Genomic DNA, 27,632 nt, shown 5'->3' on the forward strand with positions numbered 1-27,632 from the left:
TGGCTTGAAATTCTGAAAGAACATATAAAAATAAAGTCTAACATCGAATATTTTCATGTTTGAATAAAGAAAGACACAACAATGTGAGGGAACCTTTTCAGAGACACTTCATACTTCATATATTTTTATTTCAAATTGAAAATTTGTGATGAAACTGCACACATTTTTAATGATTCAATATTCTTTGCCTTCTATTGAATTCAAAGAAATAATACACAAATCATACCAAGTCTGTCAGAGCTAACAGGAAAAAAAAAACATAAAAAATTTTTTTTTGAAGTGATAAAAAAACCCAGAAAGAACAAAACTTATAATGTAGATTTTCTTCCATCTAGTTGTATAAAAAGTAATTTAAAAAAAAATTAGATTCTGATAATTTTAATTTTTTGCATCAATGGCAAGACAGTAAATCATATTACAACAATTATTTCGCTACAAAGAAGCTGAAGAAATAATTGAAAACTTTGCAAGCTGCTTACTGCATGTTTTATTGGCTTACTTGTCAGATAGAAGAATTTTAAGTACCAGTATCACCTACAAAGACCACACAACAAATGAAATTCAAAACAGGATTACAATGGAAATTGGGTCCCACAATGACCTGCTAACCACCGTCAAATAATGCAAACTTGAACTGTAAGGCCATATCTTGAGGTCCTGGGAGCTTGCAAAGATCATCCTGCAGGGAACAATATGGTGGAAAAGAAGAAGAGGCAGACAGAGAAAGTGATGGGAAGACAGCATCAAAGAATGGAAGGGCCTGTCGTTGAAAGAGATTCTATCCAAGGCAAAAGACAGGAATGGAGACAGTTGACAGAAAAATCATGTGTGGTGCCCCAACAAACTAAGGGATTGGTGATTTATTGAAATCAAATTAATTAGCTTGTAGAGGGTTGTTAAAAGTGCTAAAAGTTGCTTTCTTAAATGATCACGGTATAATAAAATGAATACAAAAAACTGTACACATCATCTTAGTGTAAGTGCCATACATAGATTATTGCCCCTTATCTACAAAGTTTGCCTCACCTTTGATGTACAAACATTAACTAGCTAACATCAGATTTGTAAGCTTCATCTTCATCTTCTGAGTTGTCACTTCTCTTTTCCTCTCTGTCCCCATGTTTCTCCGAGTCCTCCTTCTTTCTGTTGCCGTTTTTTTTGTTGGGGAACAGCTCCTGCTTGATTCTCTGCAGGTTCTTCTCTTGCTTCTTCCGCTGCTGTTCCAGAGTTCTCTCCCTGTCCTTGATCAGGAGCATGCGCTTTTCTTTGATCCTGGCCTCAATGTCGGCCTCTTGCTGTAACAACATCTGCTGCCGCTGTTGTCTCTGGTGCCAGCTTTCTTCAATCTGTTCAATCAAAACATTGGTTTGGAAAAACTTAGCTCTAGGTTATTTAAAACTATTGGCATAAAGAAAGATCAACTCTCATGATTATCTTTTCAGAGTACATATTTACCATACAATCTACATAAGACCATTACATCAAACTACATCTGAATGTCATCTGAAATACATTCGTTATTTCAAGATGGAGCAAATTAAATAAAGCCCTTATATTACACAATAAAAAACCATTACAGTGATTTATGTAAGATTTTTATAACATAACTAAAACTAAAAATCTATGGCCATATTACAAGGTCTTCGGGGCTCGCAAAAACCTTCCTTCAGTGAACAGTACCAGGAAAAAGAAGAAGAGGCAGTCAGAGAAAGCAATTGGAAGACAACATAAAGAATGAATGGGCCTGCCATTGAAGGAAGTTCTAACCAAGGCAAAAGACAGGGAGGAATGGAGAAAGACGGTGGCCAAATCTTGCATGGTGCCCTAACGGTAAAACAGACTAAGGTATAGATAAAGGTATAAAACTTTATATGTCCAAACAGATGAAAATTCAAATAGACTACAATTGACCACCTCAGGGTAACTATTGTAACAATAACAACATAGATGCAAATATGAACAACATTCAAACACAAAACACATACACACTCACAACCAGCACTTTATGAATTTGACTTCTATGTACTTCTGTGTGATGACAGATGACCTTGTAACACTCTGAGCAAAAGTGGGATAAAAGAGTTTTTAAATCTTTCTGTTTTAGCCCTAATGGAAACAAGAAGACCAGATCCAATGTAACAGTGGTTTAATGGGTGCAGATTGTCTATGTTAACCCATTCAGTCAAAAATGCTTATGGCTCATCTAATAGAGCATCTCTTCTTGTAACTATAGTGCCCTTTCGATAGAGGCATTCTTGCCTGAATACATCACGTGAAAAAGTTGTGTACTTAGTGTTGCAGGAATCTTTTTCTGCTTGGCTTATTTTCTTTGTCATCAGAGATGATTTAATAAATATATTTGCAATCTACATCAAACAAAACATTAGTGCAGTTGTAGTATTCAAAATAGGATTAAAGTTGGTTTAAAGATTTTTGAATTTCAAAGCTGAATTTTTTGATGAACCAATTCAACTAGAAAAAACTTGAAGATCATTCTCTTTTCATTTCATCATCTGATCATCTCAGCCTGTGGTCCTGTCTGTAGCATAGACCACCAATTAGCTTCCTCCGCCATTGTCCGCCAGTGGTCGATTAAAATTTTCTTTTCACGTCTGCGTCTGTCCTCAGCAGCGGATTTTCTTTTGGTTTCACATGTGTATCCGCGGCTTTTGTATAAATGGAATTCTTAAAGTCCAACAGGACACTATCCTGTATGGTATTGAACAGATCTTTCCATCCTAGTGTATTGCCCGACTGTTTGGCATCTGCATCCAAATCTCTGCTCCATGTATTTATGGGGCAGCCTTTCTTTCTCTTTTCTTGAGGGTTCCAATGACAGCTTGTAATGTTGCAGGCAGGCTTGTGAAGAGTGTGGTCTATAAATCACCAGCGTCCCCAAAAGATACTTATTTCAATGGGCTACTGCTTGCTATTCTTCCAGTATTACTATGTGAGTCATCTGGCCAGGTCAACCATAAGAATCTTTCTGAGGCAGGTATCAATGAATATCTAATTTTTGTTTTGTTATGGTAGAGACATTGCTTATCCCTGTCTTTATATAATGGCTTCACAAGGTCTTTTATTGTACTCTATGCAATTATCAAAAAATATCCCCCCCCCCCCCATGAATGAATTTTTTCATGAATAACTTCTTTGAAGTCTGTCTGTCTGTGGCATTTTACATCTTGAGAGACGATCTTTTCCCTTTGCAACTTCTTGTGTGACTAAAGAGGCCAACCCTTGATACACAGCTGCGGTCGCAGGTTGGGCATATGTAATCACCAGGCGCCATTGCATTTTCACCCTCTTTCTTCTTCTGTTGTGTATGGCATCTGCAATCCGTGACCCTTCCTTTATGCTCTCTCTCCATGTGGATCTGTCCAGTGCCACCTCTTCCCAGTTGCCAGTGTCGATTTTGAAGAGCTTCATGTCGCGTTTGCATACATCCGTATAACATAAAAGTGGGTGACCAGCGGCTCTTCTGCCTTCTATTAGATCGTCATGCAGAATGTCCTGTAGAAGTCGACCTACTGGCATTCTACGAACGTGGCCAAGCCAGACAGAGCAGATGTCCTGGCACCCTGCTCTTTGTAACACTTCCTCATTGGTTATCTTATCTTGCCACCTTATTTTAAAGATCTGCCTTAGGCATCAGAGGTGGAAGACATTCAGCTTTTTTTCCTGCCATCAGTAGGTTGACCATGTTTCACTTCCGTACAGCAAGGTGCTCAACATACAGGTCCAGTAGACTAGGGCTGTTAGTCACCAATATGTTGTCGCAGACTCTTTTCTGCAACCGTGACATGGTGGCCATTGCCTTGGCTATCCTGTTGTTTATGTCTTTATCCAGTAGAGTGTTGTTGGATATGATGGAGCCAAGGTAACAAAAGTGATCAACAATTTCTAAAGTTGGCCATTAATGCTTACTTGAGGTGCAGTGATTGTGATTTGGACAAGTATCTTAGTCTTGCTTTGACTGATGTTTAAGCCGAACAAATTATATGAAGGAGTGCAACCACCATCAGATATTGTTGTCTTTACAGGCTCCAAATCTACTCTGCAAGCACCTCAAACAGCCCAAGAGAGTTGACAACACTCATTGTGATAATACATCAGATGATATCAAAATTAAATATCAATATCACACTACAGTGGATCCCTGGACACAGAAGGCATCATGGGAAATGAAAAGGCAGATAAGCTATCAAAGGCAGGTTCATCTATGGAACAACCAGATAACCAACCCTAAGGTCAATGTTAGTCAACAATCACAAAGAGGTGTGGCTCAACCAATGGGTATCAGGAAACACAGGCAGAGCCATGTACAAAGAAATGACTACGCCTAACAAACTGGACAGGATTAACTTCCTCCCCCGCAAAGAACAATCTACAATTTTCCAACTAAGAACAAGACACACACCACTATTAAATTACCACCTGAACAAAATAAACTCCACACAACTCCCCCTTGCAGACACTGCGCCCACCCATTTGAAACCGTAAACCATATCCTCTTTGAATGCCCCTCCCTAATCCACCTTAGGCAGACCCTAATTCCACTACAGCCCAACATAACCAACACCCTGTACGGCAGTGCTGAACAACTGAAGAAAACAGAACACTTTTTTTCCTTGGCACAGTCTGCAAAAGAGCTCACAGCTCAGCAGCAATAAAGCTGGCTAGAAGAAGAAGAAGAAGAAGAAGAAGAAAGCCGAACTTCTGGCAAGCAGCAGATAGTTTGAGGTCTAATGATAAACAAAACTAATGGAGTCTTGATATCATAACATAAATGATAAATGTTAAAGAAATAATAATGGTCTAGCTATCATGAAGATGAACACACAAAGACGCAATTCATTTTTCAAACCTTTTTAGTCAGATCTTCTTTCTTACGCCGCCTCTGTTCTTCCAGTCTCCGCCTCAAGTCTTCCTCTCGTTGTCTCATTTCATGAATCAGCACCGTTCCCCGATGACTAGACATCTGGAATAAAACGCATAACTTTTACTTTCAGATCTTCTTCTTCTTCTTAAACTGTCAGGTAGAGTTGAGCCTTCGGCTCTTGGAACTCGGGTCCAGCAAAAGTGAACAAGAGCTCCCTCTCACCAGCCTGTATGAAAACAGTGTACACTGTTTAGTCTGGCGGGTGGGTCAGACTCGCGGCAAGAGGCCCCGTATAGGTCTACTAAGACCCCCACCATTTTTTTTTCTATACAAGGCTAACTGTGCGGGACACGCCATTTGTTATGTAATGGTCCCTTGAGGAACAGCGTCTGGATTGTGACAAGGTTTTGGGAGTTTTTATACAACTCCACGCAGTGCAATGAGAATGCTCTCACACCCCCTTAGGCACCCCAAGAGAGTCTTGTTTTGCTACCCTTTAGCCTAATCGTTTCCTCCTACGATTGTTTCCACCCGGGCGCCACTATGAGGCTGGGTAGCATGCCCGGGTTACTTTCAGATAAATATGACAATATCTAACTAAATGATATGCAGTCAACAAATTTGATTACCAGCATTAGGCAAAATAAAATAATAAAAAAAAGTGTCTCTTCAACCAAAGTGGCTGTCCAATGTCTTTGTTATCTATATTAATTTTATTCTTAGCTACTATGGCCTCCTTCAGTCGTAAAGCAACTATGGATCATCTTACAGAAATGAGATGAAAGTTTGGGATCAGCTGCGTCACAGATTCTGTTCTGCCAATGCATTGAACTGTGCACTGCAAGCTGCCTAAATGTCACTGGCTCCTGATTTTTTTCCAGATAATAGTTCCGCTGAACCAAAGATCTGAGCCACATGTGAAGGCAAGGAGTTGGACTGGTTGTTAGAGGCTATTTGAGAAACATGTCATTGGAAGAATTTTATAAGTATTGGGATGCTTATATCCATTACCACTGCTGGTCTTTATAACTTTGAATAATTAAGCAAATAATTTTAAAAGAAATCTGTTGAAGATAACCTGTTATTTTTATTAATCATTGGATTTCCACTTACAATAAGCTGAAGTAACAGTAGGCCTTTACATAGAAATCTCAACTATTTAAAACTCAAATCACATTCTGAAGAACTCAGACCAAAACACTTTAGGGGGAGTGCTACTAGAATGGATAGATTGGATAAAATAAATAGAATGGATAGATTCTTATCATATAAAATACAGACATTACAAATTTGTCCTAGCATATGGAATGAGAAATGTGCCTTTATCTTTGTGTCTTTCTGAGTATTTTATTAGGTTTTATTTTTGTATTTGAAGATTATGGTTCAGTGTTTTATGTATAATTGCTACCGGTACTTAACTTTTAAGTCTTCTATCCTGAAGGCTTTCTAAATTTAGTGATTTTACTAAAGGTGTTACACTAGTCAAAAGTGTATATTCTTTTTTATAAATCTCACTGCTCTATTTTGTGTCTGTTCCAGTTTCTTAATGTTTTCTTGAGTTGAGGGGTCCCAAACAGAGGATTCATATTCTATTATTGAATAGACTGGATAAATTGAATAGAATGAATAGATTGGATAGAATAGATAAAAGTAAAAAAATATGTTTTTGCAGACAGCAGGGTCCTAATCTGATTTGATAGAATTAAGCTTTCAACAAGACTTCACACTGTCAGTGGAAAACTTGCGTCTAACATTTCTACAGCACACAACTAATGTAAAAAATTGTACCTCTTAACAGAGTTTTATGCCAGATAATGTTTGTAACTAGAGATGATATTTCCTATATATCATGTTACCATACAAGTTAAACATTAATTTCAACAAAAAGTCATGAATAAAGCTTATTTAATATGTTCCTGGCTACATTCATCTTAAACCCCAGAAAAACAAAGTAAAAGCAATTTTCTTTAATGTTTCTAATAACTAAATGAATACCGGTACTACATCTGCTGTTAAACGCTTGGTAGTGATTAAAGACATCGCAGATCTACTGTTTAAAACATTTCTGTTGACAACTCTCAGACACAAAGTCACTTCCTATCCTTACCGTTGTGGACTCTTTCCCAGCATCACTTCTATTTGTTTTATCACCGACATCGTTTGTTTTGCTTGCCTTGTTCTCAACTTTTCTAGATCTCACTTGAGTATCGCCATCCTCCTCTTTAATTTCTTCTTCATTCTCCACATCTTGAGACGACTGCCTTTCCTTCTGACATTTTTAAAACAAATTTACATCAACACCATTTCAGAAAATAAAAAAATGCTGACATTTACATCAAAAATATTTTCTGCATTGCTAAATATAATCTGAACAGGTCGATTTGTTGAGAATATTTCCGCTATAGTTTCAATACTGGGGAGGTTATTATTTTTTTTTCAACATGAAACCTGAGACCCACTATGTTTAACTCTTTCAGTGCTGAGTTACTCTCAGCAAGTAACTACGCTATGCTGCTGGTGGAGACTTTTTAAAAAAAAAAAATCAAATGTTTAATTACATCATAAAAGTTGAAAAAAAAAGCTATGTTAGTTTTAGTAGCTCTAACCACCCTGCAGATTTTTGTTCAAGAAAACTCGATTATTTTGATCACAATAATTCACACTGAGTTAAAAGCCAAGTGCTTTACCACTCAGCTGCTATGCCCCCTCTAAGATGTCATAGTGAGACAAATTTTATTCCAAGCTAAAATGTTTTATCTGAAAATGGACTAGAATGGAAGGACAGCATTGAGCTGAAGACATTCTTATGGAAAGTAAAAGTAGTTAGTCATTGTGCTAATCTCACAACACTCTCATTAAAATAGAAACTTTATTTCACATGCCTAATCTTGTACTTTGAAGACATAAATAGTTCAGCTGTTTATTCATTTAGTTGAGGAAGATCTGCAAGTGAACAACTGAAGCTTGTTCCAGCCTGGGTATTGTTGGAGTTGTAATTATGCCTTGGTTGATCTGCCTGGGCACCCCTGACAATCTATCAACAGGCAATACATATTACTTTGCTGATTTTACTGCAAAATTAATAGATAAAGCAAAATACGCAATGCACTTACTTTTTTCAATTTTCTTTTCAATTTATTAGCCAATTTGGCCTTTTCTTTCCTCTTGTATTTTGAAGTCAAATCTTCTTTGTACATCTGGAAACAAAAATTGATTTGCTAAAGATCTGGCATAATAAAGATAAGGATTAGATCAAGGAACTAGCTACAAAATTATTTTTTCTTTTAAGTTATCAAACAAAAAGCACAGAATAGGCCCAGGTAGTGTACAAGCATAAAGGAAGGGTCTTGCTATGGAGATGGTGAACACACAGAGGTAAGAATAAGGCTGTATAAAAAGCAATTTAAAAAAAGAAAACATGTCTCCTAGTGCTCTCAGTCAATGAGAACATAAAATATTTGAAGTTCGGTGTGCCCATACATTCATTCCAGAGACTCTAGAGCATTCAATAACTTTGATTTGCTCCATCTTCTTCCATTAAATCAATCTGTACTTTTTAGGGCTCTGTCCATTTATCTGAAAATTGTTTTTCTTTGAAATACTTATATTCTTCCTTTTCAGAAATTTGTAACTACTGAAGAATGTTTTAACAACTGAAGTAAGTTGTAACTACTGAGGTAAGTTGTAACTACTGAAGTAAGTTTAAACTACTGGGGTAAGTTGTAACTACTGAAGTAAGTTGTAACTACTAAAGTAAGTTGTAACTACTGAAGTAAGTTTAAACTACTGGGGTAAGTTGTAACTACTGAAGTAAGTTGTAACTACTAAAGTAAGTTGTAACTACTGAAGTAAGTTGTAACAACTGAAGTAAGTTGTAACTTCTGAGGTAAGTTGTAACTACTGAAGTAAGTTGTAACTACTCAAGTAAGTTGTAACTACTCAAGTAAGTTGTAACTAGGCCTACTCAAGTAAGTTGTAACTACTCAAGTAAGTTGTAACTACTGAAGAATATTGCCTCGTTGTTTGCAAATATTTCTTTCTTTGATTTCTAGTAGCATTTTAATATTGTATGTATAAGGGATCTTTAAAAAGTGTATATAAAATAAAACTATGCTATTATATTATTATATGTTGTTGTTGTTATATAGTGTTATTATATTTTGTTTTTATTTTCTTTAACCCTTAAAGTGCTGAACTGTTTTACAATGAGTGCTTACACAATTCTGATGTTTAGAGGCTAAACTACCACACGCGTTATAAGGGTTAATCTCTTTGTCTTTTGACCTGAGTTGGATAGAAAAGTGCCCTTCAAATGTGAAGACAAAACTCAAGTTTACAAAGTGCACAGACACATTATGTGTGTTATACTGACCTCTAGTGCTTCAACATTCTCCCGTGGTGGCGGCTCACTTCGTGTTAGTCTCAATCTTTCTGCTTTAGCAAGCTTGTGAACTTTCTGCAGAAAGATGTCAATACAGAATTAGATTTAGTCTAAATTTTAATTATTTCTTATTAATCTATTCTTATTTTAATTAGAAAACTGCTTGACTAACATTTCCATGTATATTATCATTTATTATAAAGTAAAGTAAAGTTCCCCTTTCAGACCTTGTGGTCTATAGGGCAGATGATGTAAAGTTCATCTGTTTCTGTGGCCTATGGTTAACAAGGGTGTCATGTGGCCAGCACAATGAACAACCGCCTTTACTTTTGCCTAACTAATGTCCGGTACCCATTAGAGCTGGGTGGACTCAGAGGCACCCGAGGATCCCGAAATTAAAAATCCCAGTCTTCACCAGGATTCAAACCCCGGTCCCTGGTTCAAAAGCCAAGCGCTTTACCACTCAGCCACCGCACCTCCATCATTTATTATATACAGGTTATATTCTATGCCAATCATCTAGCCATTGTCATGTTACACCTTGATGCAGCCACACCTATGTGAACTCTTCACATCTATTGTATTACGAAGATTTTAAAAAGCCATAAGGCTTTATTTACTAACAATAATAAAGGGAAAATATTCCTCTTTATCATTTATATTTGAACCCCACCCCCCAAGCTGTATCACAAAAGAGATTGGACTATAATGCACTGTAAGCATGAAAGATACTCTTAATAAAAGCAAAATTGATCTATTCTTATTAGTCTTTAGCTTTACTTTCCTATTACCCCCAGCAGCTCTTTCTGGTTCATCTACACACTTAAAAATGAACTAATTTCTAATTGTATTCTATCCTAACACTATGTTCATTTACAAACATCTAGAAGAAACATTGCATTTTACAAAAAATTATTTTCATTTTTTAGATTGACTTATTTGAACCAACTATCTTATCTTATCTTATATAATACAGACGTTACTTCAAAAAAGAAGATGACGTCCTACCCGTCATGCATATTAACCAATGACTTAGATTCTGCCAAATCACTGTATTAACTAAGAACTAAGAACTAAACTAAGAAGATAACAAAGGTATATCTTTATATAGGCTATGACATCGTCACTGGCCTCCTTCAGTCATAGAATGACTATGGTTCATCTCAAATAAGTGAGATGAAAGCCTGGGCATTGTTTATGATCGAATCAATGTCGCCCACACAGCAGTTCCCCCTCTCTGCGCAGCTGATGTGACCAAAGGAATGGAATATCTAATACAGTTTGGGATCAGTAGCACCACAGGCTTTGCCAGGCTGTAGCACAGTGTGCCACAATCTGCCTAAGGGTCACCAGCTCCTGATTTTTCTCAGGGTTGTCTCCCGAAGCCTTTCCCATGTTTAGGTATAGCCGCAAGGCAGCGGAGGTTTGATAACTAAAATACAAATGTGCAGCTAAGTGCAAAACCAATCAATGATGCAAAGATATTACATATATACAGGCAAAACTAGGGACCAAATTTTTTTTTGAAGCACATGACTTCACATTTGTAGTTACGTTTACAGTTTGATGGCTCATATTCACTGAAGCTTCTATATCTAGTGTATTTATGTTTACAGCTTGATGGCTCTTATTCATTGAAGCTTCTATATCTAGTGTATTTATGTTTACAGCTTGATGGCTCTTATTCACTGAAGCTTCTATATCTAGTGTATTTATGTTTACAGCTTGATGGCTCTTATTCACTGAAGCTTCTATATCTAGTGTATTTATGTTTACAGCTTGATGGCTCTTATTCACTAAAGCTTCTATATCTAGTGTATTTATGTTTACAGTTTGATGGCTCATATTCACTAAAGCTTCTATATCTAGTGTATTTATGTTTACAGTTTGATGGCTCATATTCACTAAAGCTTCTATATCTAGTGTATTTATGTTTACAGCTTGATGGCTCTTATTCACTGAAGCTTCTATATCTAGTGTATTTATGTTTACAACTTGATGGCTCATATTCACTGAAGCTTCCATATCTAGTGTATTTATGTTTGTCCACTGGTCATATTGAGAGATACACAGTTAAAATAGAGCCATTGTTTGTCTAATACAAGTCTAATGGTTGTCTGTGTCGGCTCTGCTAAAATTATTGGTGAAGAGGTGGGCATGTGACCATTGACTACTGGGTTGGTAATTGCATGCTTTCAAAATTCCTTAGATCAGATAGATGTTTTTTTTCGACATCTCTATGGTCTAGAGGTTAGTTTGCTTGGCATTGCATTGCTACTAGGTGGAGTTGTCGCATTGAGGAGTCACTAGTTTGTGTCCTGGTCATGCAGTTCCTTATTTCATTATATTTTATTCACTGTTTTCTCTATACCAAAAAAGTTTGGTCCCCGGCGCTACTGTTACATATGTACTATGTATGCATCATTCATGACAACAAGGTTGTTTACAACATTTTTATATTATCAGAAATAATAATTCTACTCTAATGAATTTCTTGAATGGCTTAGTGCTTTCATACCCATAGACTATAGAAAAGAATTAAACAAAGACCAATTGACTAAAGTTTTGGCTACTTACTGGCCATTCAATCAACATTCTATTGAACTGTTCTTCTTCTTCCCTCTTCTCTCTTCTCTTCTGTAAGGCCAGCTCTGTCACTGCCCTATATCTGATGAACTCCCTATAGAGAAACAGAAAAGTTTGACAGCTTTCCGTGACTTAAATCTAAATATTTTTAACTTGTACTTTACTGATAGTGCTTGAAAGATTGGAGAAGATCTAAATTGAATTACTTTTTTATGGTACATCTTTTGTGTACATAGCATGATTAGTGAGCTATGGTCCAATGTCTCTTTGTTGACCTATAAATAAATTATAAATTATGGCTTTTATATAGCGCTACTTTTATGCTTATAGCATGCTCAGAGCGATTTGGTCCAATCTCAGTTGTGGACCAGTGGGGGGGGAGGGGGTATCTAGGATTTGGTTTTCTGTGCTGCCTTCAGGCGCTCAGTAAACACAACTCTGCCCGAGTCAGGTGTCAAACCTCAAGCCCCCTTCATAGTAGCCAAGCCAAGCTAAGTTCAAGCGCACTTAGCCTCTCGACCACTCTTCCCACCTGAGGGAGAAGGGTTTGGTGTTGCCTTTTAGGAGCTAAGCAAACAACAACTCAGCTCAAGACAGGGATGAAACTTGGCAGCCAATGTAATGGTTGCTTTGCTGTAGTAGAGATGTGTCAGACTTTGACAATTACTCAGGAGGTGTCTGAGTGTCTTGTATGGGCATGTTACTACGAAGGCAAGTACTCTAGGCAAAGACCATCACAATAACATTGAAAGGATTCAGTCTAGACTTCTGAATGATTCAAACAAAGTTTAGTACAGAATGGACCACAGTCGAGTCTTTGACTCTGCTGTCACCTTCAAGTCCCAAATAACATATCAACAAACTAAAGTCCACCATCCATGACATCACTAAATGTAGTGTTCAAAGTCCATCAACTATAGTATGTTGCTAAGCAAAATGCATATTTAGGATTTTGTGATTCTACCATCACAAAAGAGATACAAGACACCGATGGCAAAGACAAACAGACACAAACACTCTTTTGTTCCCCTGGCAATCAAATCGTTAAATAAGAAAAATCTGATATAAACTTTGTCACATGTAAATTATGAGTGCGTCTGGTGCGAATGTACAGTTTGGTTTCTTATAGTTATAATGTTTTTTGTTTGGTGTAATGCACAAATTGTAAGACAATTTCCATACGGACCATAAAGATTATTATTATTATTATCTATTACACCAAGCAATTTAAGCCACTCAGATACAAATCTCATATAGTAGTTCTAGAGGTAACAGAGATGTTAAAACAAGTGTAAATCTATGTCTTTTCTCTTCTAAAAGGTTTAGAATTAGCTCAGTGTGTTAAAGAAATAGATCTAAATATAAACAACTGGGAAATGTTAATATTTTCAAGTCTTCTTTATCAAATTAATTGTCTTTTAGATTTCCCTACTCAACTCTACAGCCATCATACAACTGCTGATAGGTACTTTAAATTCTTAAGCTAACCAGATATATTTTATATATTAGATCTGTTATTTGGTTAGTGGTCATAACCATTCACAAGTAAGATTCTTTTAAAGTCATGTCTGATGATCAATAAGGTACTACTCTTCATTAAATGAGCAATTATATCACTAATTCACTAATCCCACAAAGAAACAAATTAATTCAGTTAACAAGAGAAAGATAAACACAACTGTCTTATACTTGGTGCTACAATAAACAAATGCAAAACATTGTTTGTTCAAATCGAAAGGGTTATTAGTTAATTATGGAAAGCAATGATTTAAGCTACAAATTATTATTAAAATGTGTTTGGGTGAGGTGTGATTGACCTGATTTGAAAGGACACCATGGTAGTACTTCAGATTATTAAAATGATTTCCTGATGCTTAAACTCTGACTGTTAAAGACTTTACTATGCACAAGTTTTGGGTCATGAAACATTTTCTTTTTCTAAAGAATTATTATTTTAAAAAAATGTCTAATTGTTTTTTTTTTTTTGTAAAATGTTTTAAATGTTTTGGTAGTTCCTTCAGAGCTGAAGATAATTTACTTTCTATTTTAAAACTCCAGCTGGATGACGAAGGATGGCAGCGGGCAATATATGAACCCAGGACCATCAAGAAGTCAGAATGACAGTCCAACACGCACTCAGCAAGACCAGAGAAGCTAGGGGAGCTAGAGTCCTCCAGAATTTGTAACCATCCAACTATCTATCAGCAGTTTTATGATGTCTGTAGAGTTGTAATTAGTTTGTTAGAAATTAAAACCTTTACATAGTTGCATATACCGCAATCAGTCAACAACGTTACCTGTACTGGTTGAATTCTTTAATGGAACATTTAATCTCCCCAGCATCTGTAATCAGGCCAGACTCAATCAGGTGCTGCTTTGTTCGTGGAGAATTAAAATAGTATTTCAAAGAAGGATCTGTCAGAGAGTCATAGGGTCCAGGCGCTTCTCTCCCTCTAGGATTGGAAAGGTCAAAATCATATCTCTGGTAGGATTTATACTTTGGTTCTCCTAGCTATACAGAAGTGAAAGTCAAAGTTAACACAGGAGCTTATTGTATTTTATTTCAATATTATACTAGGTGTCTTAACTTTCAAGGTGCTAACCAAAAATAAATAAATATATATGTAAATTCAGAACATTAAGGTTTAAAAGTTGGACGATTGCATGGTCATATGGTATGCACTCAAGACTGTCATCATGATTGTTCCCAGTTCAAACCCTACACTGACATCCCTTGCTGTCCTGCATTAAGTTTAAACTAAGATGATTCTTCTTCTTCTTCATCATTCTCATTGTTATGTTGGAGTGTTCAGATGACTAGACCAATACATGAGATGAACTGCGCAGTGGTTTCCAAATCAGGGAGCTCTCCATATAGTTTTCTTTCTATTGTGGTGATTTGGGGCCAATGTCTTATACGGGCCTCTTGGTAAAGAGAGCAGTTTTGGAGGATGTGGTCAGCATTCTCTGGTGATACTCCACATGGGCAGATTTCACTGGTTCCAATTTTGAGCTGAAATAATATTCATTTCTGAAGGAACATCAGCAGTTTACAAGTCAAGTCCTATGAAAATATCTGCATCTAGCAAGAGATAATACAGAGTTGTGTGGCCAGCACTAATGCTAATCCCTTTCATTTTCCCTGATATTCTAAACCCACCAATACTTAGTGGACTCATGAGCATTCTAAAATCCCAATGACCTATGCAGACCTCTTGCTCATCAAAGGAATGGAAAGTTGTGCAGTCAGGAGAAAGACACAGTTCAGGACTATAATTCCAAGACAGAAGAGTGCTAAAGAGAAAGTGTGGGCTTATTAGCTTATTATTATGTCTAACTGAGGTGTCAAAGTAAGAACTCCTCTTCATAAACATTTAGGTCTAGCTTTTAAGTTTAAAACATTCCTTCACAGATGAAGATTATTACGTCCGAGCCCAATCAGCCTGCAGCTGATAATTTCAATATTTGTAATTTATTGCATAGCAGGAAAACTATCAAAGATGTAATGGTTTCAAGACCCAGACTAAATCTCATAAGATACTTCCCCCCCCCCCCTCTTTCCATTATTCTCCAAATAAAAAAAATGTAGCTTTAAGAAAGAGCCTCTGTTCAATATTTACTTACTGCTACTAGTCTTATATAATGAATATATAATGAATTGAATACATGTTTTAAAACAGCATCATCATCATCATCTTTTCTTTGCGATCCTCATGGAACATAGGGCATCAGTAAAACATGCCACTTTCTACGGTCTCTTGCTAGTTTTTTAATGACTTCCCAGCTCTTTCCTGTCCTCTCGGCTTCATCTAGTACACTGCGTCGCCATGTTCTTTTTGGTCTTCCTCAGCATCTTGTTCCCTGGGGGCTCCACTTCTAAGGCCTGTCTAGCTCTGTTGGTATCTTTTCTAAGAGTGTGACCAATCCATCTTCACTTTCTCCCTAAGATCTGCATCTCTATACTTTTCTGCCCACTCATCTCCCACAGTTTGGTGTTTTCTACTTTGTCATACCAAAGTAAAGAAAATATTTCTCAGACATCTGTTGATGAAGGTCTATCCAAAAATAATTCTTTTAATCCTCAAATAAATAAAACCAAACTCAGAGCCTTTTGTTCACTAATGCTAAAAATATACTACATATTTAATGACTAAATATTACCTAAGTTTCTGTTTTACCTTGTTAGTGTAGAGTATAAAGCAATCTCTGGGACTGGGTGGAATCGGTAGCTTTGTATCTAGTGACACATTCTGCCAAACTGGCAATACATCACCAGCAGGCAGCAGTGTCTTGTCAAACACTTTCTGACGTTTAGGGATGGCTAAGCTGTCAATGGATTTTCCTGAAAGGAAATATATTTTTTGATTAGTTACAATTTAAATAAAAATAATGTCTAAAATCATGACTATGATAAATATCAAATTATAACTAAAAATATCTTTTAAAAGAAAACAACAACTATGAATTGTTGTTGAAATGGCTGCTTGGACATCTGAAATGTGACTTTAAGTGTCTTCACAAAGGTCCTGAGTTTAAACCCTGCCAATTTCCACAACCTGCTATCCTGGAGGACACTTGGGCTGAGACATAGTAATCTTAATTTCTGAAACATTCAAATATCCATTGGTATTTTTCACATTTCCATTTTGTAATCCTATTCCAGTGCAGGTGGTGCTGTTAGAGATGAATAGGCTATACATGGCATTTCAACTTGGTTTTAGCTAGCTGCTTAATTATGAAATGATCTTTACAGTTTTTTTTCTATCCCCAAATAGTATTGTAGATATGCCATGTGACAAGGTTGGCTTCGATTCTTTTTTCTTATAATAGTAATAGTATGTAGACACGTGGTCTAGGTTTTGAGGCTGACATACAAAATTATACTAAAACTAAATTTTATATTTTTTGCTTTAATCTAGGTCTAATTTACTCAAAATTATAAATTATTAAATAAGGTTTTATTATAAATATAGGCCAAATAGACCTATAATTTCATGGCATAATTTCACATTTTTAAATGTCTACATTTTTTGTATATTTAGGTCTAAAACAGAACATCATAATAAGACTATATCTTATCTTATCTTATATAATACAGACGTTACTTCAAAAAAGAAGATGATTACGTCCTACGCGTCATGCATTTAGTCATGCATATCAACCAATGACTTAAATTCTGCCAAGTCACTGGTTTTCCTGGCTAGCTCAGGCAACCCATTCCATGCTCTAATAGCACTAGGGAAGAAGGAGTATTTGTACAAATTTGTCCTAGCATATGGGACGAGGAATGTGTCTTTATCTTTGTGTCTTTCAGAGTATTTTATTAAATTTTGTTTTTGTATTTGAAGATTATGGTTCAGTGTTTTATGTATGATTGCTACTTTACTTTTGAGCCTTCTGTCCTGAAGGCTTTCTAAATTTAGTGATTTTACTAAAGGTGTTACTCTAGTCAAATGTGAATATTCGTTTGTTATGAATCTCACTGCTCTATTTTGTGTCTGTTCCAGTTTCTTAATGTTTTCTTGAGTTGAGGGGTCCCAAACGGAGGATGCATATTCTATTATTGGCCTAACCAAGGTTAAGTAACATTTTAGTTTTATGTTCTTATTTGATTTATAGAAATTTCTTTTAATAAATCCTAATGCTTTGTTTGATTTTTTTGTAGTTTCATCAATATGTGGATTCCATGATAGTTTTTCATTTATTATAACACCTAGGTATTTTGCGTTTTTAGTCTGTGATACTGGTTTGCCATGAATAAGATAAGTGGAATTAATTTGTTTTAGTTTTTTTGTTACTCTTAACAACTGACATTTTTCTGGGTGGAAAGACATGCTCCAATTTGATTCCCATTTCTGTAATTCATCTAATTCTCTTTGTAAAATAGTGGTGACAGTCTTGAGTTATATCTAGATAATGCCTCTAAGACAGTTAAATCTATTAATTATTGATTAAAGTCTTAAGTAACTTCCTAGAATCTACATTATCTAGAGAATATAGATTTAGTATCATGATCTAAAATCCAGATCTCATCATTTAGACTAAATTCTAGACCTAGATTAGTCTATATTTATCCACTATCACTATCTATATATAGTTCGTCCATGATGGTTCCATCATCAACACTTTTGTCATCCAGGCGGCTGAGCGCTTGCACTGGGGTTTTGAGCCTCCTTATGTTGCTGGTGAGACCTAAGTGAGCCTGGAATATTCGGCTGCACACTGAGCAGGTTATTCCAGCTGGAGCTAGTGCCATTGGCCTTGCTTTTCTTCTCTGGAGCTTTTCTTTTGCTAGTGCTGTTCTCTTGTCCTCAGCAATTTGTGCGCCAGTTTTCCCAGTATGACACCATGATGCTCTGTCCTGTGCTTCTGTCTCCAAGTGGCTGAACGCATTCAAAGAAGCTTTGAGGGTGTCCCTGAAGCGTTTTATTTGTCCACCTTGTGAGTGCTTTCCTTCCCTTAATTGGCCATATAGGAGTCGTTTAGGGATGCTGCGGTCTTTCATTCTGCAGATGTGTCCTGCCCATCACAGCTGGGACTGCATCAGAATTGTGTGGGTGCTTAGCAAGTCTGCACTTTGAAGGGCTACAGTATCTGTTATTTTTTCTTTGCCATTTAACATTCAATATTTTTCTGAGACAGATCATGTGGAAGTAGTTCAGTTTTTTTATAGGCCTACTGTCCACATTTCTGAACTATCACTATCGTTTTCTATATACTGTCCATCTTTCTGCACTATCATTATCTATATACCAGTAGTAAGTAGTAGATCTACATAGAATAATGTAAATATATCATCTAAAAATAATCTATTTTACTATTTAGTAGATCTAAATATTTAGATCTAGTTATGTGTAAAAGAAGTAAATAAGATTAAAGATGTTCAATGAATGTGAAGTGTTTGTAAAATGTTTTATATGTTTCAGATGTTCCTTCAGAGTTGAAGATAGTTTACTTCCTAGTCCTAACCTCCCGCAGGACGACGGGGGATGGGAGCGGGCTGGGTTTGAACTCTCGACCGTCGATAAATCCAAACGACAGTCCAGTGATCAAACTGCACGACCAGGCAGCCATCATGTGCAAAACTTGTTAAACTGTGAAATTTACTACCTTCTAATCTAGATTTTCAAAATATAGGCTACAACTACTATATATATATATATATATATATATATCTATTTGGCCTATATATCTAGATCTAAATCTAGGGCTTATTGATCGTTTATAAATTAAGAAACTAAACTTAATTCTATGATTATGATACAAATTGTAACCAAATCATAGGTTCATTATCTACTACATATAGAAAGATGTGACAGTAAAGGAATCTGTGTGAAAAGCTTAAAATTCTTCTTTCCTTACCTTCTGTCATTTTCTTGTAGGGATTGACGACTTGAAACTAGATCAATGGGTTTCGAAAATCCTCTTCTTACTTTAGCGATCTCTCTGGCAAAAAGATTGATATATATAAACACAGACCTATATATTTCTAATGTCTATAAGGGGAGGAGAAATTGTTTTAACTTGAGTTTGAGTGATTCATTGAAATTATCTTTTTTTTTTTCAAGTAACATTAAACATTAAATCTTAACTTACAAATAGAATAACAAAGCCTAATAAAATACTCAGAAAAACACAAAAATAGAGGCACATTTCTTATTCCATACGCTAGAACAAATTCGCGCAAGTGCTCCTTCTTCCCTAGTATCATTAAAGAATGGATTGGGTTGCGTGAATCAGCCAGGAAAACCAACCACTTAGCAGAATTTAAGTCATTAATATGCATGACTAGATTGACACATGAAATGCGTAGGACGTAATTATCTTGTTTTTTGAAGTAACGTCTGTAATATATAAGATAAGGAGAAAGCCTGTGCTAAGGGTAGTAGGCCCTACAGTAATTAACAGTTTATTCGCTTCTGAGTGCGCAGGTCAGTTTATATAGGTTACAACTTTAATCGGGGGGTAGGTTTTGTAGGCTTTACTTTCATTTTGAACTACAACCCTTAACATGTAATCCAGCTATAATAAGCTGTTTGTACATTTTTACAAAGCATACATCAACTCACTCTGTCTGTCTGTGTACTAAAAAGTGAGTACACGTTATTTCTCCACACCCAATCTCCGATTAAGCAGAAGTTTTGCACAATTATTTCTTTTACCTGACGACACAAAAATCAATTGAAAAACTAGCCTATTATTTAATTAACTATAGGTAATTAATTATTCTAATTTGTTTAGGATCTTGAACAAAGGAAAGCGACATATGCTGTAGGAAATGGGTTGCCTGAGTCAGCCAGAAAAAAACTGACTTGGCAGAATTTAGGTGATTGGTTAATATGCAAGACTAAATGCATGACGCTTAGGACGTAATCATCTTCTTTTTTTGAAGTAACGTCTGTATCATATAAGATAAGATAAGCAAAGCGTTGCTTTATTTTTAATGATCAGAAGAATTTCATAGGCTACGATGCAATGTATTAAATTCATACTATGCCGATATGGTTTTCGACTGAATTGTTTTATTAGGCCTATGTTTATAACGGTCTAGCTTTAAAAGTTTATTTGTATTTTTTCATTTCGTTAGATTTTGTCCTCCATTGTAATGCTCCGTACCCTCTTCATGTGTTCTCCGATGGGCTGTGAATGTGTCTGGTAACTACACAAGATCTACAGAGATTTAACACTTTTCGATCGCATGAACACGTCTCATGTCGGTGTGACTTTATGTTTACCATTTTCCCCTACACTTAACTCTTTCTCTCCGTATTTATTTACCACATTCTGGTGGAATCAACGTTGGTATCGTCAGTTAGGAGATAAAGAGTTAAGTTTGTAGCAACGTTCACACGACGGGAAAGAGAACTTAAATAGCCTACACGCCCCGGCTGGACAAAATAAAATAAGTACCCAGTCGGTTGTGAGTGTGTATGTGATTCGTGTGTGAATGCTGTTCGTATTTGCATCTATATTGTCATTGTACAGTAGTTACGCTGAGGTTGTCGATTGTAGTCAAACTGAATTTCCATTTGATTGGATCAATACAAATTATCTTATCTTATTAAGTAGGAAAAGGGAAAATAGGACATATCCTCCCTTTTGGAGTACCACTTGAGTTAGGCATTGGCCTTAAAATACACAATGTGCGGCTTTTACTCTAGTGTTCACTATATTTTCTTTCCCCAACTTAAGTAATGTACACAATACAGTTGGGTGGACTCAAGGGGCGCCGTAAAAATCCCAAAATTCAAAATCCCAGTCTTCACCAAGATTCGAACCTAGAAATCCAGGTTTGAAAGCAAAGCGCTTAACCACTCAGCCACCTCCCCATGTGAAAAAAAAGCTACACAAACACGACTGAGTAAAGCAGGAAATGTCATCAAGCAGAAAGATGATTAACTCCTTCAAGTTAGCTCCTTCATGTTAGCTCCTTCATGTCAGCTCCTTCATGGTAGCTCCTTCATGTCAGCTCATTCATGTCAGCTCCTTCATGTTAGCATGTTAGCTCCTTCATGTTTGCTCCTTCATGTTAGTTCCTTCATGTAAGCTCCTTCATGTTAGCTCCTTCATGTTAGCTCCTTCATGTTAGTTCCTTCATGTAAGCTCCTTCATGTTAGCTCCTTCATGTCAGCTCCTTCATGTCAGCTCCTTCATGTTAGCATGTTAGTTCCTTCATGTAAGCTCCTTCATGTTAGCTCCTTCATGTAAGCTCCTTCATGTTAGCTCCTTCATGTTAGCTCCTTCATGGTAGCTCCTTCATGGTATCTCCTTCATGTAAGCTCCTTCATGGTAGTTCCTTCATGTTAGCCCATTCATGTTAGCTCCTTCATGTTAGCTCCTTCATGTTAGCTCCTTCATGGCAGCTCCTTCATGGTAGCTCCTTCATGTCAGCTCCTTCATGGTAGCTCCTTCATGGTAGCTCCTTCATGGTATCTCCTTCATGGTATCTCCTTCATGTCAGCTCCTTCATGTCAGCTCCTTCATGTTAGCTCCTTTATGGTGGTAGTTCCTTCATGTTATCTCCTTCATGTTATCTCCTTCATGTTAGCTCCTTCATGTTAGCTCCTTCATGGTAGCTCCTTCATGTTAGCTCCTTCATGGTAGCTCCTTCATGTTAGCTCCTTCATGTTAGCTCCTTCATGGTAGTTTCTTCATGGTAGTTCCTTCATGTTAGCTCCTTCATGTTAGCTCCTTCATGTTAGCTCCTTCATGATAACTCCTTCATGGTAGCTCCTTTATGTTAGCTCCTTCATGTTATCACCTTCATGTTATCTCCTTCATGTTAGCTCCTTCATGTTAGCTCCTTCATGTTGGGGTTTGTTTATTTAACGCTGACCAAAAAAACTAATTACACAGAGCTTCTCAAGATCTGTGATTCCCCCTTTTTTTTGCATGTTCTAGGACATTCTAGGATAATGCTGAAAATAGCAAGGCTGATTGGCGTACAGATGATAGAAAGAAGTAGATTGTCCAGTGGTATCGTTTTGGTAAATGTCTAAAATGTCATTCTCAGATGGTCACACAAGCGTTACAAAGAACTCTCTCTAGGAGTGTGATATTTATATTCACAGGAGGGAAACGCTCTAGATCGCTCCTCATGGTGTGAAGCCGTGAGTGTCGGAGTCTTCTTATCTTATCTAATACAGACGTTACTTCAAAAAAGAAGATGATTACGTCCTACGCGTCATGCATTAAGTATGCATATTAACCAATGACTTAAATTCTGCCAAGTCACTGGTTTTCCTGGCTAGCTCAGGCAACCCATTCCATGCTCTAATAGCACTAGGGAAGAAGGAGTCTCAAGATACGAGGTAAGGAGAGCGGCAAGTATTCAAGAACTCAGAGCCAAAAAAAAAGGCCGAGAAAAGAAGCAGGCCTATCTGCAGTAGACCCAATTTACCCATGTCATGTGTGTGGCTGGCTTTACAGTCATCTTAGAGTTCCTAGGAAATGAGAAATGTGGTGTAAATGTCCAAAAATGTCGTAGATTTCCACACAAATTTTGGAACAAATGCAGTGTACAAATAATAGATTACTACCAAAAGTCGCTTCGACTGAGAAATATGATACTACATATAGGCATTTTACAAGGGGTGATGTAGTGACATATTTTTCATCAAATACATTGTAGGCCTATGTTTACATGTGCTTGTAACTGGACAGTAAGAATGTGTTCACGAAATGTTAGAGATGTGTGTTCAGTGTATTAAAGTCATACATTGCGGACATGGTTGCCTGGTCGTGCGGTTTGCGCGCTGGACTGTCGCTCGGACTTATCGATAGTCCCGGGTTCAAACCCTGCCCGCTCCCATCCCCCGTCGTCTTGCGGGAGGTTTGGACTAGGAAGTAATTATCTTCAACTCTGAAGGAACTTGTAAAACATTTTACAGACAACATTTTACATTTTTTTCTACTCTTTTGTTTTGTTAGTCTTATATTTATAACAATCTAATTTTTAAAGTTTAGTTTGTATTTTTTTTAAGCGTGTTTGTTTCTGTCCTCCATTGTAGTGCTCTATCCCCCCCTCTCTTTGTTTGTACTCCACTAAATTTAGAAAGCCTTCAGGACAGAAGACTCAAAATTAAAGTAGCAACTATACATAAAACACTGAACCATAATCTTCAAAGACAAAAAACAAAATTTAATAAAATACTCTGAAAGACACAAAGATAAAGGCACATTCCTCGTCCCATTTGCTAGGACAAATGTGTACAAACACTCCTTCTTCCCTAGTGCTATTAGAGCATGGAATGGGTTGCCCGAGCTAGCCAGGAAAACCAGTGACTTGGCAGCATTTAAGTCATTGGTTAATATGCATGACTAAGTGCATGACGCGTAGGGCGTAATCATCTTCTTTTTTGAAGTAACGTCTGTATTATATAAGATAAGATAAGATGGGCTGTGGAGGTGTCTACACAAGATCTACAGAACCGATTAACAGCAAGACGAATATAATTTATATGCCAGAAGAAAGAAAGAATTAGCATTATCATATTCTGAGACAATTAATCAATGTTAGTAACTTAAGCTAAGCCATGAACATTATTACCAAGCATTTGAGTTTATAAAATGTCCGTCCAGAAATAACAATATCCCACGAACTGACACCACGCACTGTTCTGCACACACTTTTTTTTTTTTGCAGGGAGAGGTAATAATAAGCTGACAAGGGAGGTAATGATACAATCACACGCTCCTTGACGACGAAACAGTTTTTTGAAGGGAAGAACAATCTGCATAGGTGTGTCTAGACAACTGATCGATGGGATACATTGGATTGCGCGACTCCACGTTACTTTACAAGGAGGATTTAACTCTTTCTCTTCTAACTGACGATACCAACGTTGATTCCATCCAGAACGTGTTAAATAATAACGGAGAGAAAGAGTTAAGAGGTTTCCGTGATTCTTTTAGAAATCTAAGCAAACATCTCGGCCGGAGTTAAATTAAAGAATACAAAATTTCTAGTATGTATCGAGATTCGAACCTCTTTCTTTATCCATTGTATCTCTCGATCCCGCCCCCCCCCCTCTCTCTCTCTCTCTCACACACATCATGCATGCATATATATCTATACCAGAAGTAATGTTTACTCATTACAATCAAAAATGTTATTAAAGTTTAATCATACCATCGTGGTCGAGAGGATAAGTGCGCTTGAACTTGGCTTGGCTTGGCTACCTAGAAGGGGGCTCGAGGTTCGACACCCGGCTCGGGCAAAGTTGTGTTTACTGAGCGCCTAAAGGCAGCACGGAAAACCAGCTCCTAGATACCCCTCCCCCCCCTACTGGTCCACAAATGAGATTGGACCAAAGCGCACTGAGCATGCTATAAGCATGAAAGTAGCGCTATATAAAAGCTATAATAATAATGTATCAAAGACTAAATAGGAATTAAGATAGCTCATTGCTGCCTGGTCGTGCGATATGCTCGCTGGATTATCGTCTCAATGGTCTTGGGTTCACACCTCTCCCGTCGTCCTGCGGGAGGTTCTAACTAGGTAGTAAATCACTTTCAACTCTGAAGGGACATCCAAAACATGTAAAATATTTTACTAACATTTTTACTACTGGATTAGAACGAATCCGAAACGAGCCAATTATCAGCAGCTTTCTGACATTATGTTTAGACCTTCATCTCTAGTCGGAATGTTCCATCATTGCACTGTTTCCTAAACTGTTTTTCCGCGATACCCTAGAGTTCTGCGAGGTCTGAATACCCTACCTTACCTTTACCTATCCCTCAGTCTGTTGGACCGTTGGGGCACCAGGCAAGATTTGTCGACCGTCTTTCTCCATTCCTCCCTTTTTTTTGCCTTGTTTAAAACCTCTCTCAATGGCAGGCCCGTCCATTCTTTAATGTTGTCCTCCCATCGCTTTTTCTGTCTGCCTCTTCTCCTTACCCTGGCACTGTTCCCTTAAGGAAGGTCTTTGCGAGCCTCGTAGATCTTATAATGTGGCCATAGGTTTTAAGCTTTCGTCTTTTTACAATAGTTAGCAGGTCGTCATGGGGTCCGATCGCCGCAGTAACCCTGTCTCTGATTTCTTGGTTTGTGATGCGGTTTTTGAATGTGATGCCTAGGAGGTCTGAATAGCTACTGAAATAATGAACTCGTAGGCCACTGTTGTGTATTTATATTCTTGTTGTGTGTTGTGAACTGATATGTTCTTATGTGTCAAAATGTCTTGGCGTCCAGGTCAGCTTGTGTGTGTGTGTACTGTGTTATCGTGAACTGTTTTGTCATTCTAGTTCAATAAAGCCTAGGATCAAGACATGTCTTTTTGTAGTGTTTCATTAGGTTACTACAGCCACCACGTGAATGGACCTCATTCACCAATCGTAAACAAACAACATTTAGCCACGTGGCGCACTATCTCTTCTATATAATTTACGATCTCATGTTTAATTCATGATGGTTGTCACGTGACAGTTTTTTTTTCATTGTTTTATCAAGAAGATCACGTGACTTAATGTTGTTTGTTTACGATTGGTGAATGAGGTCTATTAACCTTTCTAAAAAAAATAAGCAAAGTGTTTCGCTAAATACTCAGAATGTGCGAAGTGTTCCGTTAAGGAAAAAAGTTTGAGAAACACTGTAATAGTGTAAAGTCCACCCCTGAATTAAATCGGGCCTACACATTTTCTTCCTACCCAACAATGGACCTCATTCACCAATCATTTAGCCACGTGGCGCACTATATGTTCTATATAATTTACAATCTCATGTTTAATTCATGATGGTTGTCACGTGACAGTTCTTTCCATTGTTTTATCAATAAGATCACGTGACTAAATGTTGTTTGTTTACGATCGGTGAATGAGGTCCATTAGACTATAAAGTTTCACTGCTCCCTTTCACCAACACACACACGCACAGACATTTTGTAAATAGTTTTTACAGACTTCCTTATTAGTAGACTTCCTTAATAATAACATTAGCTAATCCACCGGATGGCACCCCCCTCTCCAAGCTGTCCATAAGTAAACCTATATCTTGTTATCTAGTTGAGATTTTCATAAATGGCGGAAAAACTATAAATAGCTTTTTGGTGTATTTGGTGTACAAAATAAAGGAAGTGCTGCTGGGCTAGGTCTTTTTTTAATGAAAAGATAATTGATCATTCTTGTGCATTTTTTTTTAGCAGAATCAATTGTTGTAAACCTTTCCGATTACAGCACAATATGTCCATATGCTAGGACAAATTTGTACAAATGCTCCTTCTTCCCTAGTGCTATTAGAGCATGGAATGGGTTGCCTGAGCTAGCCAGGAAGACCAGTGAGTTGGCAGAATTTCAGTCATTGGTTAATATGCATGACTAAATGCATGACGCGTAGGACGTAATCATCTTCTTTTTTTTTTTTTGAAGTAACGTCTGTATTATATAAGATAATTAAATATCAAAGCATTAGGCTTTCATTCTATGACTTAAAAAACTGATCAAAAAACAAAGTAGACAAATAGCTAGAGATACTAAAGGAGATTTAATACAAAGATTAGTTGCCACGCATAGAGACAGTGTTAAAAGTCTAGCTCAATTCTTTTCCGATTTAGTTGGCAACTGTGACGTGCAATTTTAGCGTCCTTGACATTGTCAAGTTTATGGTGAAAATACCCAATTGTGGTTGTTGGTGGGGAGGGGGGGGGGGAGAAGATGATGACGAACAGTGTTGGCGAAGTTGTTGCTCGTTTGTACTAGAAGTAAAATTGTAAATGTCAGTTGGTGTCACCAAAATGAAGGTAAACCGTCGGAGACTTTTGCGGTGTAAATTTTATACCGCTTTTTATTAAGTCTGTCTCTCTCTTTCCTCTTCTCTCTCTCCTGCCCCTCAACTCTCTTCTATCTACTCTTCCATCTCTCCCTCTCTATCATCCCCTCTATCCTCATATTCTGTCTCTCCCTTTCTTCTATTCAGTGGCGTAGCATCCATGGCGCGAAGGGGTTCAATGAACCCGTGCCCACGACCTTTTAGGGGCCCACACCCGATTGTGTAACAACCATGGGGCCAGAGCCGGATTTACCTCTATGCAACATAAGCTCTAGCTTAGGGCCTCCGAGTAGTTGCATACAATATCTGGACTTATACGGGGCCCCATATCTCAAATAGCTTATGACCTTTTCAATTCTAAATGAGGGCACTGTATGGTGCGTAGGGGTTTCATATCTCCTGGTCACATGGCTAATGACCAATTTTAGCATACCCTACAATGAAACTTTGTAAAAAAAAAACAAATGGTAAAAAAAATTAAAAGTGTTCTTAAAATATCCTAAACGTCATATCAA

At 37.1% G+C, this 27,632-nt stretch overlaps 1 protein-coding gene across 2 annotated transcripts; it reads right to left on the reverse strand.

Moving 5' to 3' along the window:
* Nucleotides 1-132: 132 nt before the first annotated feature.
* Nucleotides 133-24,060, reverse strand: LOC106070885 (trichohyalin-like). Of its 2 annotated transcripts, none has more exons than XM_056010131.1 (10): nt 23,899-24,060; nt 19,212-19,295; nt 16,028-16,191; nt 14,147-14,361; nt 11,841-11,943; nt 9,255-9,338; nt 7,996-8,079; nt 6,990-7,148; nt 4,868-4,981; nt 133-1,346 (listed from the first exon to the last, which is right to left on the reverse strand). In XM_056010131.1, the coding sequence occupies exons 2-10, from the start codon at nt 19,219-19,221 to the stop codon at nt 1,047-1,049; spliced, it is 1,233 nt and encodes a 410-aa protein (XP_055866106.1). In that variant the 5' UTR covers nt 19,222-19,295; nt 23,899-24,060; the 3' UTR covers nt 133-1,046. The 2 variants fall into 2 exon arrangements, with proteins under 2 accessions (XP_055866106.1, XP_055866105.1); XM_056010130.1 differs by having other exon boundaries at nt 134-1,346; nt 6,990-7,151.
* Nucleotides 24,061-27,632: the final 3,572 nt, after the last annotated feature.

Source organism: Biomphalaria glabrata, chromosome 14 (assembly GCF_947242115.1).
Source record: "Biomphalaria glabrata chromosome 14, xgBioGlab47.1, whole genome shotgun sequence".
Classification (NCBI taxonomy): domain Eukaryota; kingdom Metazoa; phylum Mollusca; class Gastropoda; family Planorbidae; genus Biomphalaria; species Biomphalaria glabrata.

What these genes read in the sequence shown, in the direction of transcription:
- LOC106070885 (XM_056010130.1), bottom strand. An exon ending in AGAATGTTGAAGCACTAGAG is followed by an intron (nt 8,080 to 9,254) that starts GTCAGTATAACA and finishes TTTTGTTTCCAG; the next exon opens with ATGTACAAAGAAGATTTGAC. An exon ending in AAGAAGATCTGACTAAAAAG is followed by an intron (nt 1,347 to 4,867) that starts GTTTGAAAAATG and finishes TTGATTGAACAG; the next exon opens with ATTGAAGAAAGCTGGCACCA.